This window comes from Salmo salar, chromosome 01, assembly GCF_965601325.2.
Source record: "Salmo salar chromosome 01, fSalSal1, whole genome shotgun sequence".
In the NCBI taxonomy this organism is placed as follows: Eukaryota; Metazoa; Chordata; class Actinopteri; order Salmoniformes; family Salmonidae; genus Salmo; species Salmo salar.
Window position 1 is genome coordinate 139274133 of NC_138291.1, and position 23304 is coordinate 139297436.

Sequence of the window (23304 nt, forward strand, 5' to 3'; positions counted from 1 at the left end):
CCTGTCCTTGTGCTTGTCTCCACCCACCTCCAGGTGTCGCCCATCTTCCCCATTGTTCCCCTGTGTATTTATACCTGTGTTTTCTGTTTGTTCAAGCCTACCAGCATTTTGTCTCAGCTCCTGTTGTTCCCTAGTGTCTCTTTTTCTCGTCCTCCTGGTTTTTGACCGTTGCCTGTCCCGATCCTGTACCCGCCCGCCTGACCTGAGCCTGCCTTCCTTCCGTCCTTTACTTTGCCCTCTGCTCTGGATTATCAACCCCTGCCTGCCTTGACCTGTCGTTTGCCTGCCCCTGTGGTTACGATCAACATTGTTACTTCACAGTCTGCACTTCAAATCAAATCAAATCAAATTTTTTTAAATTTTATTTTTATTTTGTTTTTTTTTTTTTTTTTTTTTATATAGCCCTTCGTACATCAGCTGATATTCTCAAAGTGCTGTACAGAAACCCAGCCTAAAACCCCAAACAGCAAGCAAAGCATGTGAAAGAAGCACGGTGGCTAGGAAAAACTCCCTAGGAAAAACTCCCTAGAAAGGCCAAAAACCTAGGAAGAAACCTAGAGAGGAACCAGGCTATGAGGGGTGGCCAGTCCTCTTCTGGCTGTGCAGGGTGGATATTAAAACAGAACATGGTCAAAATGTTAAAATGTTAAAATGTTCATAAATGACCAGCATGGTCAAATAATAATAATCATAGTAGTTGTCGAGGGTGCAACAAGCACGTCCGGTGAACAGGTCAGGGTTCCATAGCCGCAGGCAGAACAGTTGAAACTGGAGCAGCAGCACGGCCAGGTGGACTGGGGACAGCAAGGAGTCATCATACCAGGTAGTCCTGAGGCATGGTCCTAGGGCTCACTTGGGTCTTACCTTGATTCCTGATAGTGAGGGAGTATAGGCCTATACCACCATCTTTGGTTAAGGCAAGGGGGTTTTGCTGACCATGTGACCTGACCAAGGAAAACTGTGGGCCGTATTTTATAAATGTGGTGAATTGACTTCTTTTGGTAGTGATGATTTATTCTTTAGGTAATTTATTTTAAAAAATCTGAAGGCACTCGCACATCTGAGCTATCTTTGTTGCAGGTGCATGGTAACAGTTGAATAAAATGAGAAAAGAAACCTGTACACTGCTCATTATTAAGCTTTAGGTATCGGCCTCAAGGCCTTCATCAGAGCTTTTGTGAGCGTTTACAATTTGCACCCCTATGTAGATGTTGCTCCACCCACATCTGTTCAATGCATCGAATGGGGTTAGAGTCGTGGCATTAATTCATGTTCATGTTCACATTTACAAAATAACATGCATGGGCATTTCGTCATTAAGACCTTTTGTGAATAATGTCTGGAGGGTGAAAAGGAAAATGGTTCCACATGAATAAATGTTCATGTGGGCTGTGTTATGTCGTTAAAACCTCTCGTTCTGTCAAACAGAGAATTAGAGAACATAAAGGTTCAATCAGGTGAAACGACAGGGATTATCCAGTCGCAGTACATTTTAATGACCTAAAACATGACATGTCTACCTTTTTTGGGGGGATTTTGTGGCATAGAGAAAGTATCAGACAGGGGAGGTGATATAAATAATACTCTGAGTAAAAGAGAATGTTTTTGGATTTTCACCCTCCAGACATTATTCCCAAAAGGTCTTAATGATGAAATGCCCATGCATGTTATGTTGTAAATGTGAATATGAATTAATGCCACCACTTCAGATTACAATGACGTTTTTTTTTGCACTATACCCAATGATTGATGAAAACTTACTTGATAGAAATGCACATTGTTATATTTGGTAACACTTGCTTATTTTCCCTCGACTCCAACCCCATTCGATGCATTGAGCGGATGTGGGAGGGGAAATGTCTACATAGGGGTGCAAATTGTGAACACTCTCAAAAGCTCTGACGAAGGCCTTGAGGTCGATACCTAAAGCTTAATAACGAGCAGTGATACTAGCAAGAGCAGTGTGCAGGTTTCTTCTTTCTTCTCAGGTACTGTAATTTATTAAACAAAAACCTTGACTGACTCATTGGCATGACTTACCACGAAAATCGTAATATTATGTTTTTTACTGATTAACCCTCAAGCTACCAACATATTTTACATACATAAATTAACAGAAACTATGGGGAAAAACAATTTTAGCAAAAAATCGACTTATTTCTTTGTTGCAAAAATGTCTAAAAAACAGTTTTTGCTCCATTATGGGGTATTGTGTGTGTAGATTGATAATATATATATATATTTTAAATCCATTTTAGAATAAGGCTGTAATGTGGAAAAGTGACGGGGTCTGAATATTTTCCGAAAGCACTGTACACATTTTGTCATATTTATGGGGTAAAGATGAATGCCAAGTGATCCTGAGAGACATTGACCAACATATGGATTCATTTTCTTTATTTACTTACCCCAGAGACCGCATTAGCATTGCTGCTAGTGAAATAATTGGACTATAGGGCCTATGGCAGGCTGCTTCAAAAATCATGCCCAGATCCTCTAAATCACTTCAAACCAATTGGTATAGCACCCAAAATACAGTATCATAACAAATTGCACGTATAATGTATTGGAGGATATTATAGGAATTCTGGTATACATATACAATTTTCAGTAAAATAACTATTTGATTGGAGAATACACACCAATACAGCACAATGTGTACATTTAGAGGGTAGCTGTTTCTATATTACAGTTGTATTACAGTTCTACAAAGTATTCATACAATTTACATACTTTTATGAGCTGTTTTTACAGAAACTAAGCATATATCTAGGGTAATTTAGATTTTGTACGTGGTCATGCCTAGTTTTAACCATAGGCAAGTACATAAGGTGCCCCATCTCTGCAGGTGTCTATCAGGTCAAGATCACTCCAATAGCTCCCCCTCCATCCTCTGATGATATGTATAATTTTAATATTATGTCTCCAGAAAAACCTGGATTCAAATAGATCGTTTTTTAGATTTTCCCTACACTCAAAGCGCTGCAAAAGGGTTCTACAGCTGTCCCCATAGGAGAACCCTTTTTGGTTCCTGGTAAAACTATTTTGGGTACCATGTAGAACCCTCTGTGGAAAGGGCTCTCTACACGGAATCCAAAAGGGATCTACCTGGAGGGTTCTCCTGTGAAGACAGCTGAAGAGCCCTTTTTGGTTCTAGATAGCACCTTTTTTCTAAGAGTGTTGGATAACTACTTTTTGGAGAATACACCCCAATACTGCTGTGTGGAGATTCAGAGTGTATCTGAGTTCTGTATTGCAGTTCTATTAAGTATTTATACCATCGACTAACCGGTGCCCCCACACATTGACTCTGTACCGGTACCCCCTGTATATAGCCTCGCTATTGTTATTTTACTGCTGCTCTTTAATTATTTCTTACTTTTATTTCTTACTTTTTTGGGGTATTTTCTTAAATCTACATTGTTGGTTAAGGGCTTGTAAATAAGCATGTGACAAATACAATTTTATTTGATTGGCACATTTTTATATGCACAAAAATAAGTTAATTTAGTTTTTTATTGGTCTAGGGAGAACAAAATGATCTCAAAGGACAAAATATATATTTTTTAAAGCCCCTATTGATACAGAAACACTAAACAATGATTTAGATTTGTTAAGAACAAGTTGATTGGTCAAGTCATGAAAAAAAGTACGAATTTAACAAACCACCTCGCACTATGCCTCTGGGGTCAAAATGACCCTAGTCGGTAGATTGATTGTTAAGCCCTCTAGTTTAAAAAAAAATATATATAAGGAGACTTCATGTATGCCCGTGTCACATGGTCACCCCCAATAATAATAGGTTAACAGGTCAACAGTCTTGTTTCCTCACTTCTATAAATATACAACGTGGTCAAATTATTTTGACCACATGAAGTGAGAGATTGGCTGATGAAATTCTTGAGAAACAAATGGAATCTGTTCTTACAATAAGGCAAGACAACAAAATGATGCAATGTCTCTTAACATTTTTTTTATGTGAAATTCTCTAGTCTATAACCTTACAATTAGAAAAGAATCAACATGAATTTCAAACATATCAACACCTATGTCTAAGAGTGAAACCAGACAGAGGAGTAGATTTGATTTGAGAATCATTTAAGTATGTAAAGCATCACTTTCCATTAGCCTCCAGAGAGTTGCGTCAAGGAGCCGTGATAAGCAATGATAACCAAACTCTTGGTTAAGACTAGGCCTCGGGTGACGATTGAGGTCAGAGTTACAAGACAGTTAGCCTGGTCCCAGATCTGTGTGTGTTGTCTTTCCAAAATGGCAAGATAGCACACACAGATATGGGACCAGGGTACAAGAAAATGGAATATGCTCAGGCATGGCCAAGTCACCATGGTCTGACTCCTCTCTTGTGCTCCCTCTCATGTCCATGTCATGTGAATACATTGTGCAGAGTGTGGGGCTGGTATATCACACTGGGAATAAATGCTGCTCTGACAGAGAAGGAAGCTTATATCAATGGCTGATGATTGTGTATGTGGATGATAATGCAAAATGTGCTCAAAGAATAAAGGGAATCTAGAGTTTGAATTGTAATATGCATGAAATGAAATGATAAACATAATTTTATTTTACTCTAGTAGTCCTCATTCAGAGCCCCAAGGACACTGATTATAATACTCAGGAAGACAAGTTGATTCGATTTTTTTTTTTTTTGAGGGGGGGTGGCATAGACATAAACAGACAACATACAGTACATACAGTATTGCCACTGTGTACACACACACACACCACAAACATTCCAAACACGTGGAGAAACGGTCTTTCTTTCAGACTCTCTGTAGGATTAGAGCCTGTCGTTGACACCGTGCTGCGTGCTGAACGCCTGGAAGTCCTCAGGGATGGTGTCTGTATAGGTCAGAGGTTAAGGATCAGGGTCAATTTCTACTGAGGGTCAGTTAAATCAAGGATGCCAATGTGGTTCAAAAATTGGACAAATTTGAGTTAACAACAAATAGCTTGAATATAGTTATAAATGTACAAATAATCTCAGTAAAGAAAAAAGAGCATTTCAAGTGACCAGTTTCAATTAGCCTCTTTACTTACCATTGCAGCGGTACTTTAGGTTGGACCAGATGATGTTTTCCTGAGAGAAACAAAATACGCCCAGTCGCCCTCCTCTCATGGTGGTGTCAATGGTCACACCAGAGTCAGCCACCAGTTCTGTACCCTCATAGAAACGGGCCCTGTCCAAAAACCCAACAGACAGTCATTCTTGTTAGAAAACTAGAGTATTAGATGGAGAGATCACATCACATCTCACTCACTCACTCACTCACTCACTCACTCACTCACTCACTCACTCACTCACTCACTCACTCACTCTCAGAAGCCATCCTGTGTGCGTCATATCAGCCGTCTCACCTGATGTATCCAACCTGGGGCCGGTGCTGCAGGTACCAGCGGTAGGAAACCTTGTCCTTCCAGCCCACGTTCCTGGGGTCCTTCCACAACAGACGCACCTGGTCGTTGGTGTCACCTGTGTGCCAAAGGGAGTTCCTCAGGTGCTCACCTGGACCCGACTTAGACTTCACAGCCTGGGAGATAGCGAGGGAGAGAAGGTAAGAAGTGGTAAATACAAAAATAAAAAAGACGAATCATACAATGAAATAAGGCACACACACACCTTGAGCTGGATGCCAGGCTCGGCCACAGCTCTGAAGGGTGTGGCCTGCCAGTAGGTCTGCTCTGTCTGTTTCCACATGACCACGTAGAAGGAGGAGGAGTCCTGGTAGCCAAAGATGAAGCCTGCGTAGTCATCGTCAGTCACTGTGTTTACATGGAACGTCCCCTCAAAGTCCACCCCACTGAACGCGGTGTAACCTAGGGAACAGAACAAAGAGGTTACGATGAAATAGGATACGAGTTGATACAATACGATATGATACTTGATAATGATTTGGAAGTCTTTCTTACCCACAGCCAGTCCGGGGTCACTGTTCATGGTCTGCACAATCTCCATTCCCTGTTTGAGAGATAAAATGTCAGTCATGTTGTCAAAGTCAAAGCATTTGAACATATTTAGCTTATTATTTCCGGTAGTCCTGTAAATGGCCATCACACCTGATTGAGGACAACCCAGTTAGGGTCAATCTGGGCGTCACCCTCGGGGTCCAGCACCACCGTCTGATAGGCTCTGAAGTCTGTCAGAGTGACCTCAGCGTTCTCTGGACAGTTGTCTATTCTGTCAATCACCTTGTCCTGGTCAAAGTCTGACTCACACACATCCCCAACACCGTCATCTGGGAGGAGAGAATACACAAAAGCTTAGAAATGATGTCCGATAAGGTTCTAAGCATAGGCAATACACTAGTAAAGCAGAGAGTTTAAGATTTGTTGGTTGATTGGTTGAAGATCAATGGTGACTGAGTATACGTTGTTTGAAGTACAGTATTAGATCAGTGAAGCTCCAGTTCTTTTGCAGGTGTCAAAGCTGAATGTGATGGAAAACCTTGTCAGTCCATAGGTGCTTCACTTCCTCACGTTTTACCTTCAGTTAAAAAATGTGCATACTCATACTGTATGTGTAGTCAAGTCTTCTATTGTTATCACACCATTTACAGCACGTTTGGCAGGACACAAACGTACACAGAAAAGAGTTGGTCAAAGCCCAAACAGACTGAAACACTAGGCTATAGCTTTTAGGTGATAACTCAATAATTCAGATTTAGAAAAGTGTTATTTCCTGTTGCTGGGCAATTTGGTCGCAGCAGTAATGTAAATTTAAAAGTGTGAAAGAAAGATTACTACTGACTGTTCTCATCCAGCTGGTCGGGGTTGGGCACCAGTCTGCAGTTGTCGGGTCCTGGTGGCAGGAAGTCAGGGATGCTGTCGTTGTCATCATCATCGTCACACTCATCCCCCAGGCCGTCTTTGTCTGTGTCCAGCTGGGAGCTGTTGATCACGTTGGGACAGTTGTCCTTGGTGTCCTGGTGACCGTCACCATCACTACAGACCAGGCAGGTAACACAAAAGGAGAAGGGACAGAAAAGATAGGATCAGGTCTTTCTCACAAATTTTGTAAACAATTTTTGGACATCCCTGTTAGTGGGCATTTCTCCTTTGCCAAGATAATCAATCCACCTGACAGGTGTGGCATATCAAGAAGCTGATTAAACAACATGATCATTACAAAGGTGCACCTTGTGCTAGGGACAATAAAAGGCCACTTTAAAATGTGCAGTTTTGTCACACAACACAGTATTTTTGTTCAGTATATATACTGTAGTTGAATATTCATAAAAATAAAGGGATGAATTGACTACTGGAATCATGTATTGACTAAATCAATTAAATCATGAAGTTGATATTTTAAGAGAATACTTTTTGTAACGTCAGATACTTTAAAATATGTTTTCTTTTACCTGTCTTGGTTTGTGTCACAAGAATCCCCAACCAGGTCATCATCGATGTCGGACTGAAATCAGAGCACAGATTTGTTAAAACACTTTTTGACCTCTCACAGGGGACGACATCTCAGTTGCTCCATATTCCAGTATATATCTGTAAACTGAACAGGTCTCAGAACCTCCAATGGAGGCCTGTGGAGGCAGTCTGACCTGGTTAGGATTAGGAATATCGGGGCAGCTGTCACAGGCATCTCCCACTCCGTCTCCATCCCGGTCCAACTGGTCCCGGTTCACCACCCGCTGGCAGTTATCCAGGAAGTTCTTCAAGCCTGGAAACAAATTAAATTACAGAGTTTGAGATTGTAAAGTTATCTGACCAATAGTATCCCACCACTCTGCAGAAGTGTTAGAGAAATACATGACAGTGCTTAAGTAAAGTAGTCTCTTTCAGGATTACTGCTTTGTGATGTTTGCACACCGGGGATAGCTGTTCTAGATATTTCAAGAACATCTGTGAAAGTGTAAAAAAAAGTGTAAGTATGGCCCATGAGAAAAATCATAAAGCATGATTTATGTGATTTGAAGGCTTACTCACTGATGTTGAATCAATACATTATTATTTAAAAGCAAACTCCATGTGGTTGATGCTGTTTACGTTGATATGCCGTTTCTAATAGTTCACTAGTGCCACAGGCAGGCGCTGTTGCATTTGTCATCTGAGTGAAGTGTTTGTACAGAAGGCCCTAGGTGTGTCATTTCTCATTTATCTCAGGGAAGCAACAGTACTGTGATCATTGCATAAAGGTCAAGTGGTCTGTAGAGAGTCTGTAAAAATAAACCCAGACAATCATGTACTCTATCAAAGCGTGAGGAGGACAAAGGCATACTGTGTGTTTGTGTTTGTTTGAGAGGTGATTTTAGTAATGGGATCAGGGTAGGGTTGGTGTTTGGTGTTTTCTAGTCAAACGGCTGTTGTATCAGACTGCTGTGACGCTAGTTAGGTGGTAGTGATGTGTCGCTGTACGTACCATCTCCATCCATGTCATCATCGCAGGCGTCTCCTTTCCTGTCACTGTCAGTGTCCCTCTGATCGGGGTTCTCCACCATACGACAGTTGTCACAGGCGTCACCATGGTTGTCCTTGTCACTGTTCCTCTGGTCCACGTTAGGCTTCAGCCAGCAGTTATCCTGCATGGGAGAGGGGCACAGGGGGAGCAGAGAGTTTGAGGGAGGGAGCTGTACTGTGTGTGTGTGTGTGTGTGTGTGTGTGTGTGTGTGTGTGTGTGTGTGTGTGTGTGTGTGTGTGTGTGTGTGTGTGTGTGTGTGTGTGTGTGTGTGTGTGTGTGTCTACCTGTTCATTCAGAATACCGTCTCCATCAGCGTCATTGTCACAAGCGTCCCCTTGTCCGTCCTCGTCAGCATCTTCTTGGCCAGAGTTGGGAACACGCATGCAGTTATCCTGACAACAGACAGATTTATTTCAACACGCTGTTATCCCTTTAACAGACACAGCATCAAAATAAGATGGGGGAGGGGAAAAGGGAGAGCAGGGGAAAGAGGGAGTGAGAAAGGGGGAGAGTGAGGGAGGGAGAGATGGTGATACAGGGAGAGAGAGAGAGTTAAAAGCGAGAGAGACGGGAAGGCACGGAAAGAGATCACCTGTGCTGTTTATTCCAGGATAGTTGTATTTGTTCAGTTGTCATGGTTACCTTTTTACAGACCATATCCTTGCACTTGAGTTTCTCATCAGGGTATCCATCAATGTCTGTGTCCTTCCCACATAGGTAGCCATTACCAGCCCAGCCAATCCCACACTGACAGGGAAAATAAGAGAAAACACTTGAGGCAGTGTATGTGTGTCGGTGTGTGTGTAAGGCAGTAAGTAAAAGTTTGGCCTAGTTTTATAGAGTGACGAGTGTGTGTGTGTGTGTGTGTGTGTGTATTATTCTGCATACAGTGAGTGAAAAAAGTATTTGATCCCCTACTGATTTTGTACATTTACCCACTGACAAAGAAATGATCAGTCTATAATTTTAATGGTAGGTTTATTTGAACAGTGAGAGACAGAATAACAACAAAAAAATCCAGAAAAACGCATGTCAAAAATGTTATAAATTGATTTGCATTTTAATGAGGGAAATAAGTATTTGACCCCTCTGCAAAACATGACTTAGTACTTGGTGACAAAACCCTTGTTGGCAATCACAGAGGTCAGACGTTTCTTGTAGTTGGCCACCAGGTTTGCACACATCTCAGGAGGGATTTTGTCCCACTCCTCTTTGCAGATCTTCTCCAAGTCATTAAGTTTCGAGGCTGACATTTGGCAATTCGAACCTTCAGCTCCCTCCACAGATTTTCTATGGGATTAAGGTCTGGAGACTGGCTAGGGCACTCCAGGACCTTAATGTGCTTCTTCTTGAGCCACTCCTTTGTTGCCTTGGCCGTGTGTTTTGGGTCATTGTCATGCTGGAATACCCATCCACGACCCATTTTCAATGCCCTGGCGGAGGGAAGGAGGTTCTCACCCAAGATTTGACGGTACATGGCCCCGTCCATCGTCCCTTTGATGCGGTGAAGTTGTCCTGTCCCCTTAGCAGAAAAACACCCCCAAAGCATAATGTTTCCACCTCCATGTTTGACGGTGGGGATGGTGTTCTTGGGGTCATAAGCAGCATTCCTCCTCCTCCAAACACGGCGAGTTGAGTTGATGCCAAAGAGCTCCCTTTTGGTCTCATCTGACCACAACACTTTCACCCAGTTGTTCTCTGAATCATTCAGATGTTCATTGGCAAACTTCAGACGGCATGTATATGTGCTTTCTTGAGCAGAGGGACCTTGCGGGCGCTGCAGGATTTCAGTCCTTCACGGCGTAGTGTGTTACCAATTGTTTTCTTGGTGACTATGGTCCCAGCTGCCTTGAGATCATTGACAAGATCCTCCCGTGTAGTTCTGGGCTGATTCCTCACCGTTCTCATGATCATTGCAACTCCACGAGGTGAGATCTTGCATGGAGCCCCAGGCCGAGGGAGATTGACAGTTATTTTGTGTTTCTTCCATTTGCGAATAATCGCACCAACTGTTGTCACCTTCTCACCAAGCTACTTGGCGATGGTCTTTGTAGCCCATTCCAACCTTGTGTAGGTCTACAATCTTGTCCCTGACATCCTTGGAGAGCTCTTTGGTCTTGGCCATGGTGGAGAGTTTGGAATCTGATTGATTGCTTCTGTGGACAGGTGTCTTTTATACAGGTAACAAGCTGAGATTAGGAGCACTCCCTTTAAGAGTGTGCTCCTAATCTCAGCTCGTTACCTGTATAAAAGACACCTGGGAGCCAGAAATCTTTTTGATTGAGAGGGGGTCAAATACTTATTTCCCTCATTAAAATGCAAATCAATTTATAACATTTTAGACATGCGTTGTTCTGGATTTTTTTTTTGTTATTCTGTCTCTCACTGTTCAAATAAACTACCATTAAAATTATAGACTGATCATTTCTTTGTCAGTGGGCAAACGTACAAAATCAGCAGGGGATCAAATACTTTTTCCCCCCACTGTATCTATGTGTGTGTGCGTGCATGCGTGTGTGAGTGAGAGAGAGTTCTGTCAATGGAGGCTAGTTTGTGATCCATAGGACCCCACCTGACAGGTGATGGAGCCGTCTCTTTCTTGGATACACTGGGCGTTGACATCACAGGGGTTGGTCCGACTGTTACCACAGCTCCTCTCTGGCTTACAGCCCTTCACCTGGCCCCCTATGTAGCCTGTTTTACAGCCCCCACAGACGTATGAACCCTACAGGGATAATACAAGGTTAATACAGGGATAATACAGGGTAACAGGCAATGAACAACATATAAAACATGTAGTACTTGTACTTGTGTCAGATATTTAGCTTGGAATCCTTTTAACACACATTGTTCCATTGTCCTATTGTTTATTAAAATGGAGCAATATTCTATTTGGATTCCAGATACTAGCCTGGTCCCCAGATCTGCTTGTGCTTCAAGTAGTTTCTGTTGTATGATAACGAAGGTCAGGAGTTGGCTGAAGCAAAAAGACGTGGCGACCACCAGGCTATCAGACAGACACTCAGCCCTTACCGCAGAGTTGTGACAGAGAGAGTCAGCAGTGCACCCTCCGTTGTTGGGTCCTTTGCACTCGTCAATGTCGTCACAGACCTAAGAGATATACAGTACAAAACCGGAGATGAGCCTAAAAATACAAATGATGATATATAGCGTGAAAAGATGTTACAAGATGAGTTATCCTCCAAAGTCACCGGGTGGGGGTCGATTTCATTTCAATTCATCTTCTTGAGTTTACCAAGTTGAAATGGAGGAAGACAGCTCGCTGTCGAAACGTTGGGGTGTAAAGGAGTTTTATTAAGCTTCTAGAGTGTGTAGCTTTTCCTTTTCATTAAACCAATTGATATGGAGACCTTGACTCCATTTGGTGTTGTTGACTGACCTGTTTGTTTGTCTGTGCGTAGACCACTCCCACCCCCTCCACAGCCAGACCAGTGTAGCCCAGAGGACATGCGTCACAGCGAAACCCTGGAGCTGTGTTCACACACTTTACCTTGGCGAAGCAAGGGTTAAACTGACACTAGAGAGAGAGAGAGAGAGAGGGAGAGAGACAGTAGAAGACGCTTGGATGGTATTTTAGAATGATTACAACCATACAAATACATACAGTAAACACACAGACACACACACCCTACCTCATCCACATCATTACAGCTGAAGCCATCCCCTGTGTATCCATCAGGACAGGGTCCACACTCAACACTCTCCTCCGTCTCAATACACATGTCGTCACGGAAACAAACACCAGGGGCACACTTTGGCTTCATGACCTCACTTCCATCCAGTCCTTCAAAAACACCCAGAGGAAATATATTTTTATGACACTAATTTTCACAATACCAGTGGCTTCTCATGTATTAGCTATGAATGTGTCATAAGCGAACATGCTTCAAGTAAAACTAGGGCCTAGGGATTTTCCTTGTTAGGTCTCATGGTCAGGAAAAAATCTTGGCCCAATCTATAAACAACATATAACATGAATACAGAACTTTAATAAATCATTTGTAATAATGGTGGAATTGGATGTTCTCACCACAAGCCTGGCACTCAGAGATGGTGTTTCTGAGAAAAGATGTCTCTTTGACCTTTAGAAAGCAGCAGAAACATTTTCATTATATCTTTATTTAACTAGGCAAGCCAGTTAAAAACCCATTCTTATTTTCAATGACGGCTTAGGAACAGTGGGTTAACTGCCTTGTTCAGGGGCAGAACGACAGATTTGTACCTTGTCAGCTCGGGGATTCAATTTTGCAACCTTTCGGTTACTAGTCCAACGCTCTAACCACTAGACTACCTGCCGCCCCAGGTAGCATGTTTTTATATGGACTCAGTGGGTCAGGAGGTGCAGTTTAAGAGTTCCAAGAGGAGCTTGACCATTATAGTTACCTGCTGAATAAGGACATCTTTCAGCTCATTTATCACCTGGGTGAGCTCAAGCATTTGATTGGAGAGCTGCTTTGTGTTGACCCCTGCATGGGGGAAGAACATGGGTCATACCAAAACACTTGAGTTGGGGTTCTTGTTTGAGCTACCCTCAATCTACAGTAACAGGGTGAATTAGACAGTATATACGTATGTAGTACCAGTCAAAAGTTTGGACACACCTACTCATTCAAGGCTTTTTTTCGTTATTTTGACTATTTTCTACATTGTAGAATAATAGTGAAGACATAAAATGATGAAATAACACACATGGAATCATGAAGTAACCAAAAATGTTTTAAACAAATCAAAATATATTTTATATTTGAGATTCTTCAAAGTAGCTACCCTTTGCTTTGATGACAGCTTTGCACACTCGGGGCATTCTCTCAAACAGCTTCACGAGATAGTCACCTGGAATTCATTTAAATGAACAGGTCTACCTTGTTAAAAGTTATTTTGTGGAATTTCTTTCCTTCTTAATGCGTTTGAGCCAATCAGTTGGTATACAGAAGATGGCTGTCACGTCCTGACCAGCAGATGGAGCTGGTGTAGTAGTTTGGGGGTCAGGACGTGGCAGTCTGGTGTGTGTCTTGTGACTCCTGATCAGGAACAGCTGGGAATCGTTGTTCCTGATTGGGAGTCACATATGTAGGAGTTGTTTGTCACTGGGGTTTGTGGGTAATTGTTTCTTGTTTAGTGTGTTTGCACCTGACAGGACTGTTGGCTGTCAGTTTCCTTGTTTTGTTTGTTATAGTGTTCTTTCTAATTAAATTGAAAGATGAATACTAACTCCGCTGCATTTTGGTCCATTCCTGAAGACAGCCGTTACAATAGCCCTATTTGGTAAAATACCAAGTCCATATTATGGTAAGAACAGCTCAAATAAGCAAAGAGAAATGACAGTCCAACATTATTTTTAAGACATGAAGGTCAGTCAATCCGGAAAATGTCAAGAACTTTTAAAGTTTCTTCAAGTACAGTCGCAAAAACCATCAAGGGCTATTATGAAACTGGCTCTCATGAGGACCGCCACAGGAAAGGAAGACCCAGAGTTACCTCTGCTGCAGAGGATAAGTTCATTACAGTTAACTGCACCTCAGATTGCATCCCAAATAAATGCTTAACAGAGTTCAAGTAACAGACACATCTCAACATCAACTGTTCAGAGGAGACTGTGTGAATAAGGCCTTCATGGTTGAATTGCTGCAAAGACACCACTACACTACACTACACCAGTAAGAAGAGACTTACTTGGGCCAAGAAACACGAGCAATGGATATTAGACCATTGGAAATCTGTCCTTTGGTCAAATGAATCCAAATTTGAGATTTTTGGTTCCAACCGCTGTGTCTTTGTGAGACGCAGAGTATGTGAATGGATGATTTCCGTATGTGTGGTTCCCACCGTGAAGCATGGAGGAGGTGTGAAGGTGTAGGGGTGCATTGCTGGTTACACTGTCAGTGATTTATTTAGAATTCCATGCACACTTAACTAGCATGGCCGCCACAGCATTCTGCAGCAACATGCCATCCATTCTGGTTTGTGCTTAGTGGGACTATCATTTGTTTTTCAACAGGACAATGACTCAAAACACAGCTCCAGGCTGTGTAAGGGGTATTTGACCAAGGAGAGTGATAGAGTGCTGCATCAGATGTTCTGGCCTCCACAATAACCTGACCTCAACCCAATTGAGATGGTTTGGGATGAGTTGGACCGCAGTGTGAAGGAAAAGCAGCCAGCAAGTGCTCAGCATTTGTGGGAACTCCTTCAAGACTGTTGGAAAAGCATTCCTCATGAAGCTGGTTGAGAGAATGCCAAGATTGTGCAAAGCTGTCATCAAGGCAAAGGGTGGCTACTTTGAAGAATCTCTAATAGAAAATATATTTTGATTTGTTTAACACTTTTTTGGTTACTACATGATTCCATATGTGTTATTTCATAGTTTTGATGTCTTCACTTTTATTCTTTAATGTAGAAAATAGTAAAAATAAAGAAATACCCTTGAATGAGTAGATGTTTAGAAAATGTTGGACCGGTAGTGTACATATGAGCATTCTATCACCATTTAGTTGCTTTCATGAAAAGTGGTTGGGTGACGTACAAGAAAAGGCCTTTCCTCAAAAACAATGTCTGACTAAACTAGACAGTAGAGACTAAATTAACAGTTTAGGGAACACAGAGGGAAATGAGCTGGTTTGTTTTTTTGTCATAAACTCTTACCCAGAGTCTGCACTGAGTCTCCTTGTTGGTGGCAGTTTTGTAGAGAGGCTACGTTCTCGAACGTGTCTCCCACCACCAGTTTCAATTCCTCCAGCTCCTCCTGTTTGTGAAGAAGTCCAACAACAGGGATCCATTAGTTGGAGTCAGTGCTGATGGATGGGCTTGATGAGGACAAGGTGGTTGCCAGGTTTGTTTTCTGGTTGCCAGATTTGTTCCTGCTTTAGGCAACTCTAAATCGTTTGACAAATGCTGCATTTTTGATAGACAAGGATTTGGCAACATCTGGCACCCAGGCTAGGGTTAGGGTCATTTGAATTGGGAAGGAGGATCTATGAGTAAATAAATGATGTCCCTGAGTACAAAGGTAATGGTTTGGGATGGATAACAGAAACATCTATGGTTCTATGAGTAAACAAGACAACAGTAAACATGTTGTTCCCCACAAATGATGAATCGCCCCCCTTGGGCCAATCAGTGTAATTTAGTCAATTCCAGATCTCTATGGCAAGTAACATCATTCACCCAAGTTTCCTCAAAATCGTGCCAATCAGTCTAATTATGTAAATGCTGGATCTCTATGGCAAAATGTTCATCAAAATGGGTCAGTGGGGTCTGAGACATTGCGTGTGAACAGACAGAGACAGATCTATAGTCCCCCTTCCCGATTTCATTGGTGGGGCACAATAATGATTGCATCGCATATGATGTGCTTCATTTGAATAACATCCAATCTGACAATGGTCAAACGTAGCGCACTATATAATGTTATTTGAGATGTGTACAATAGGTTGCCATTTGAGACAAATACCATAACATCACCTCTGCTTTGCCCTGCATGCTCTTCAGCTCCACCACGCCGTAGCCTGCAGGCAGGCCCTGAAACACGGAGGGGAGGTCCCTGACCGTCTCCACCAGTCTGCAGTCCAGGTGTAGCTCCACCGCCCTGGGTCCCTGCAGCATCCCCTTCAGGTGGAAGAGGAGGCGGTGGCGCTGACCGTCCGCCAGTTGGATGTTGTTGAAGGTCACAGAGCTCATCCTCCGATCACTCCTCAGGTAACGCAGCACAGCTGGGAGAGAGGGAGTGAGTGAGTGATGGGAGAGGGGGTGAGGGAGAGAGGGAAAGGGATAAAAAAGAAGAAGGCCATAGAGTGTAAAATTACATGAGATGGAGAGTGAATCACAGCAAATGCATCAATGAATTGAATACATGAATAATGTTGAAAAAGAAAGGCAAAAGTAATGATTTTTAAACACAAATGAAATGGAAAGAGAGAGAGAGAACTTTTCAATATCACATTTTACAGAAAAGTGCAGTATATTATGCATCCCTTATCCTCTGAGCCATTCCGCACCTAATTCTTTGAGGCTGCACTGATGGCCAAATTCGATATCTTTAAATTAATAATGCGTAAAAGAAACCATATCTTCTATATCTTCAGTGTACAAGTAGATAAACCCCCTCAGTTGGGCATTAAGTCCCTAGCCTCTCCTTCCTAACCATTACCTCTGTTGAGTTTCCCCAGCACGGTGAACTCAAAGTACTTGCTGTTGTCCCGGGGGTTGTACAGACCGAACACAGTGGTGCCAGTCTTGGGCTGCAGTTTAAAGGTGGTGAGGATGAATGCCTCATTCACTCCCTGCTCCACCAGGCCGCCCTGCAGCAGGTCTGGCAGACAGTCCGGGGTGTTTAGGAGATCATAGACTGCAGAGGGAAAAATAAAGTAAAGTAACACAAACCGTAGGAAATTATGAATATTCATTATTCTAATTATTCAAACTGTCTGTGGCTCAGTAGAGCGAGAATAAACAAACTTAAATAGACGGAGTGGATGGTTATTGAGCAAGGTGTTTTGGATATACCGTGGGGAAAGTCCACGTCAATACTTTATAGACTAAACTAGGCTGGAACATCACAGTGAGTTTGGGTAGCTGGCGGGAAATGTTAAATTGCCTGCTCAGCAGCAGAATCCATTTCTTCACTTTTTCCCGAATGCTAATGATTTCTGAGCTAGAGGTTTTGGTCAAGAGAGAGTACAGATGTAGGATCGTAATTTGATGCACATCAGGAAATGCACATTTGTAGTCTATTCAATGGTTAAAAGGGCAACTAAAGTATGTAATTTCCACTTGAAAATGTCATACTTTATTTGCCCTAACGAATAATTTATCAACCCCTACAAAATGTTTTCATTCATTATAATCCACATACAGGGCCGGATTAACAAATCATTATAATATATTTCTTTAGGAACTCAGTAGGGGTCTCAACTTCCTGTGCTTATGTCAGTCCCTGACAGTCACTCAATTAGCCATGTCAGCTAACAATTTTTAGATTGGTAAATTAGTCAGCCGTGTATTAAACATGGCCAAATACCGAACGGGCATGCAGGGCAAGTGCCCAGGGGCCCTGACCTCCAGGAGGCCTGAATCCCACTCAGATATCATTAACTTAGCATCATGACAAAATGTGTAGAATTATAGGTAACTTGCTTTACAATTGCAACATTTTCTCTGCGCCCCATGGCAAAATGTGTAGAATTGCAGGAAATGTACTTTCTCTCTGCCATCAAAGTGTTTTTCCCGCAAGGTGGGGGTGGCCCTCGAAGCAAATCCCATCAGTTACCAAACCAAGATAGGGCCCCTCAGTTACCTACGTGGGCCCCATACCTCCTCTCCTCCACCCATCTGATGATTAGCAGAGTCCTCCTGTGATTGTCGGTTGCAGTAAAAAATAAAATATACAGTTGAAGTCGGAAGTTTACATACACTTAGGTTGGAGTCATTAAAACGTGTTTTTCAACCACTCCACAAATGTCTTGTTAACAAGCTATAGTTTTGGCAAGTCAGTTAGGACATCTATAGTACTTTGTGCATGACACAAGTAATTCTTCCAACAATTGTTTACAGACAGATTATTTAACTTATAATTCATCACAATTCCAGTTGGTCAGAAGTTTACATACATTAAATTTACTGTGTTTTTAAACACCTTGGAAAATTCCAGAAAATTATGTCATGGCTTTAGAAGCTTCTGATGGGCTAATTGACATAATTTGAGTCAATTGGAGGTGTACCTGTGGATGTATTTCAAGGCCTACCTTCAAACTCAGTGCCTCTTTGCTTGACATCATGGGAAAATCTAAAGAAATCAGCCAAGATCTCAGAAGAAAATTGGTAAACCTCCACAAGTCTGGTTCATCATTGGGAGCAATTTCCAAACCCCTGAAGGTACCACGTTCATCTGTACAAACAATAGTACGCAAGTATAAACACCATGGGACCAGGACCCAAGTTAAACAATTTAAAGGCAATGCTACCAAATACTAATTGATTGTATGTGAACTTCTGACCCACTGGGAATGTGATGAAATAAATAAAAGCTGAAATAAATAATTCTCTCTACTATTAATCTGACAGTTCACATTCTTAAAATAAAGTGGTGATCCTAACTGACCTAAGACAGGGAATTTTTACTAAGAATACATGTCAGGAATTGGGAAGAACTGAGTTTAAATGTATTTGGCTAAGGTATATGTAAACTTCCGACTTCAACTGTATAATACATATACAATATATACTGTATACTGGATATATTTCCTTTATTTATTTTGCCTCTTGGGCCCCCTACAGGCCTGGGCCCAGGGCTTCATTTTCCTGCTGTAGCAAACTGGCTCAAATTAAGATCCTACATCTGTAGGCTAGTTGATGAGTCAGATGTGGCAGAAAATGATGCTGAGGATTTGATGTGCTGAGAACAAGGGCAGACTGGGACCAGAAATCAACCCTGGCATTTTCAACACACCGGCCAACTTTTTTACTTGAGGCCTCCACACCGGCCTATTTTTTTTCCCCCATCTGGACCCCATTTTTTGCCAGATGATAATCATTTTGCACAACAATCTAAGTTAAAAATGAACCTGCCGATTTGACATTTGCCTGAAATGCCAAATGGCCAGTCCGCCCCTGGCTGAGAAGATACTGGTAGTCAAGAGAGTTGGTAGTTGGTTGATGAGGCTGAAATGAGTTTTGGGTAAAACATTTGTACTTTGATCAAAATACCATACATTCTGATAATTCTTGAGCTAGTAGTTTTGATGTAGAGAAGGGATACTTTCTATAGACTAGAAATGGCTGGAAGATCAAGACCAGGCTAAGTTAGATAAATATGGATAAACTGTACTGTACTCAATGCCACGGAGTGGAATGTAGAAGCCATTGAAGAGGTAAGCCCACGGTTACAATTCTAGCTGAATAAAGTCACTCCGGGACACAGCAGGCCTCAGGAGCATGTGCCTTGAATCCCTCACCACCAGTCTGAGACCCTACATGAATACACAAGTTCCCTAGCAGCTGTCTTTAAGGCACACTGTCATGAGGGCAACAAATTCCTCCCAAATGTTTCCAGAAAATTGCCCTCATATCCCCCCCCCCCCCATATTCTCAGCCAAGATTGCAGAGTGTGATCCTCAGACAAGATATTGTGTGTGTGTGTGTGTGTGTGTGTGTGTGTATTCAGCTTCAGACATCTTTGTTCTTTTCTCTTGACCCCAGTCTTTACTCCGGTTCCAACTGCCTGGTCTCAGTCTGTTCCAGTTCATCGGGGAGCAGCACGGGGCTTTTAAAGGCGTGTGGTTAAACGTAACCCGAGCCACGAAAACAGGCTTCCTTTTCATGCCGTTTCCTGCGCTCAATTTCACCTTTATAACCACAGACAGACCTGGTTTGTGAAAGGCTTCAGCTTCGCTATTGTCCCCCTCGCCTGTGGAGGGAGGTAAGGCAAACATCGTGACTTGGCCTCAACGTGACTTGGCCTGCAAACTGGGACTGGGGGTGCACCAACAAAATAATTTGAACAAACCCACTCTTATTCTATTCTCATCCATCTGTTTAGACGCACTATGCACACACACTTGCTCCCATCTGTGTTTTAGACTCAGAGCCATGTGTGGGTCAGGATCTCCATGAGAAAGGATCAGCTTTCATCCCCACAGCCACCATCGAGCTACACAAAACCATGTCCTTCAAATCCACCTAAATCCACCTTAAACCACATCTTAACCATAAAATCAACCACCGACAGCCCACACATAAAGTATCACTACCACATAGTTTGTCACACGTCTAGGAGCAACAACGGCTCATCCTCTAAGTGGTAGGCCACACAAGCTCACAGAACGTGACCGCCAAATGCTGAAGCAAGTAGTGCATAAAAATCATCTGTCCTCGGTTGCAACACTCACTACCGAGTTTAAAACTGGCTATGGAAGCAACATGAGCACCATAACTGTTCGTTAGGAGCTTCATGAAATGGGTTTCCATGGCCGAGCAGACGCACACAAGCCTAAGATCACCTTGCGCAATGCCATGCCATGGACTCTGGAGCAGTGGAAACGCGTTCTCTGGAGTGTTGAATCACGCTTCACCATCTTGTATTCTGACGGACTAATCTGGGTTTGGTGGATGCCAGTAGAACGCTACCTGCCCGAATGCATAGTGCTAACTGTAAAGTTTGGTGGAGGAGGAATAATGTCTGGGACTGTTTTTCATGGTTCGGGGTAGGCCTCTTAGTTCCAGTGAAGGGAAATCTTAACGCTACACCATACAATGACATTCTAGATGATTCTGTGCTTCCAACTTTGTGGCAACAGTTTGGGGAAGGCCTAGCACAAAACGAGATCCATACAGAAATGGTTTGTTGAGACCAGTGTGGAAGAACTTGACTGGCCTGCACAGAGCCCTGACCTCAACCCCATCGAACACCTTTGGGATTAATTGGAACGCCGATTGCGAGTCAGGCCTAATTGCCCAACATCAGTGCTGGACCTCACTAATGCTCTTGTGGCTGAATGGATCAAGTCCCGCAGCAATGTTCCAACGTCTAGTGGAAAGCCTTCCCAGAATAGTGGAGGCTGTTATAGCAGCAAAGGGGGGACAAACTCCATATTAATGCCCATGATTTTGGAATGAGATGTTCGACGGGCAGGTGTCCACATACTTTTGGTCATGTAGTGTACATATTTGTATATTTAGTCTTATAGAAAATGTGCATATTTTGTAAATGTCTCTATTGATCAAAACATCTGCCCCCATCGCTGTGAACGTCTCACATAGCTGTAGCTTCCTGAACTTGTTAGGAACTCGCCTTTCGTCTCATATTAATATTGTCCATCTATGACAAACAGAAAGTGGGTTTTGTTTAAAATCTATGAGTTAGTTAGTTTACCTTACTGGCTATAAATCAATCACTGACTGTGCAACAGCAACAACAAAAACTCTCTCCTGTTGCATTACGATGTAAGGATTCTAGGCATATGTTAGTGACTGTGATGTAGGGTTCAGCCAGGAGTTGATGGACAGTCAGAAGAGCAAATGAAATGGTAGGAGGGACATCCCAGCTTCAATTGGTGTCAGATTTCCCATCCTACTTCACACAGGCAGAATAGACATACTCCTGCGTCAGTGAGAATCAGGGCTATCACTCAATGCAAGCCATTTAGGTCTATGTTGGCCACATATCAATATATAAGCAAAAATGTTGGTCGGAACGGGTACCAGAACTACACAGGTCCCCAAAACAGGGGACTTGACATCTAAGAGGATATTATTAAGCATATGGCATCTCAAAACCCGTTGTGTGTGTGTGTGTGTGTGTGTGTGTGTGTGTGTGTGTGTGTGTGTGTGTGTGTGTGTGTGTGTGTGTGTGTGTGTGTGTGTGTGTGTGTGTGTGTGTGTGTGTGTGTGTGTGTGTGTGTGTGTGTGTGTGTGTGTGTGTGTGTGTGTGTGTGTGTGTGTGTGTGTGTGTGTGTGTGTGTGTGTGTGTGTGTGTGTGTGTGTGTGTGCTCAGACTCCAGTATTGCATACAGACCATTAGTGATTACTCCCATGTGTGTGATTAAGTTGGGACTTTGTTTAAATCAGAGCCAGACTGCAGACCCCCCACACACACAGAGATATATATACACACACACACACACACACAGAGTCACACCTCAGTCATCAGTACACAACACTCTTCTGACGGATGTATTTTCAATCTTCTCACCACAAATGCTATAGAGGAATATTGATCACAACAGAGTATCAAATGCCATGTGTAGCCCTTTGTGTATATTGGATTGGCGAAGGAATGAATGTTCTATTCTCAATCACAGTGTCTGTTCGATCAATCATTACCTCAGAGCTTCATGGTCCTCTTAGAATCCTCTGGGGTAGAGTGCTGAGAGCTTTATTACACTGATAGAGGCATTTGAAGATGACATCACAGTCTCTCCGTATGTCAAATTAAACTGTCTGTCTCTGACTACCATCAAATTGTTATAGTATCCTGTAATTGCCTCTTCAATTACCTTTTTAATCCCACAGCACCCCCCCCCCCCCTTCCCCAAAGAAAAAATGTAATATCACCCTTGCCTTTCTTTGCGCTAACACTCACGCTTGTCTTGCTTTACTTCGCTGATAGCTACTTTATTGAGGAAAAATGTATTCACTATGACTGTGATATGCGATTGTCTCATCTAGCTATCTTAAGATGGAAGCACTAACTGTAAGTCGTTCTGGATAAGAGCGTCTGCTAAATGACAAATGTAAATAAAAAAGCAATAACTTCAAAATACTTTGTTGTGCAATTGCATTGTTTCGATAGACTTTACTGACCACATCAAGATCACATTATTATTACTGAATGTGATGCCAAAGAAAAAAAATCTCAGCTACACTCACCTGAGCCCTGGGCTCCCACGTCTGAGCACAGGTTTAAGATCAGCTGCGAAGCCACGATCAGCATCGTCCACAGCCCCATTCTCTCCTCTCACTGTTCTCAGATCTGTTTCTCTGGAATGACTGATCCCTATCGGACAGAGTGGTGCTCCTCCTGTACTGTTGCCTGGTATGTGTGTGTTTGTAGAGACAGAGGTGAGGCTAGGCTGTCATAGTGAGGCTGGGAACAGCTGCTGTGTGTGTGTGGCAGCCTGGGGAGGACGGGAGGATGACTAAGGGGGGGAACAGGGCTGGAGATGATTTAAGCTTTCCTTAGACGGCCACATGCAGAGAAGGAGTGACCAAGACATCCTCCACCGTATTGGCTGCTATGGATGGATGTGGTGTGTGTGTGTGTGCGTGTGTGTGTGGGTAGATGTGTGTGTGAGTTAGGATAGGGTGTGTGTGGGATGTGGTGGTGGTGTGTGTGTGTGTGTGTGTGTGTGTGTGTGTGTGTG

At 42.7% G+C, this 23304-nt stretch overlaps 1 protein-coding gene across 1 annotated transcript; it reads right to left on the reverse strand.

The window, feature by feature from the left end:
* Positions 1 to 3953: 3953 nt before the first annotated feature.
* LOC106561998 (thrombospondin-4-B) lies at positions 3954 to 23088 on the reverse strand. Its single transcript, XM_014126513.3, has 22 exons — positions 22811 to 23088; positions 16596 to 16793; positions 15911 to 16158; positions 15092 to 15191; positions 12833 to 12915; positions 12480 to 12531; positions 12082 to 12233; positions 11829 to 11966; positions 11462 to 11539; positions 11001 to 11153; positions 9071 to 9175; positions 8713 to 8820; positions 8390 to 8549; positions 7572 to 7690; positions 7377 to 7429; positions 6767 to 6960; positions 6076 to 6254; positions 5929 to 5977; positions 5639 to 5835; positions 5377 to 5549; positions 5059 to 5198; positions 3954 to 4860 (listed from the first exon to the last, which is right to left on the reverse strand). The coding sequence occupies exons 1-22, from the start codon at positions 22887 to 22889 to the stop codon at positions 4799 to 4801; spliced, it is 2820 nt and encodes a 939-aa protein (XP_013981988.1). The 5' UTR covers positions 22890 to 23088; the 3' UTR covers positions 3954 to 4798.
* Positions 23089 to 23304: the final 216 nt, after the last annotated feature.

Excerpts from the sequence above, each read along its gene's own strand:
- LOC106561998 (XM_014126513.3), bottom strand. The coding sequence starts at position 22,889 with ATGGGGCTGTGGACGATGCTGATCGTGGCTTCGCAGCTGATCTTAAAC. Across the intron at positions 11,540-11,828 it reads ACGCACAGACAAACAAACAG|GTCTGTGACGACATTGACGA; the intron begins GTCAGTCAACAA and ends TATATCTCTTAG. Across the intron at positions 5,199-5,376 it reads CCCCAGGTTGGATACATCAG|GGCCCGTTTCTATGAGGGTA; the intron begins GTGAGACGGCTG and ends GTTTTTGGACAG.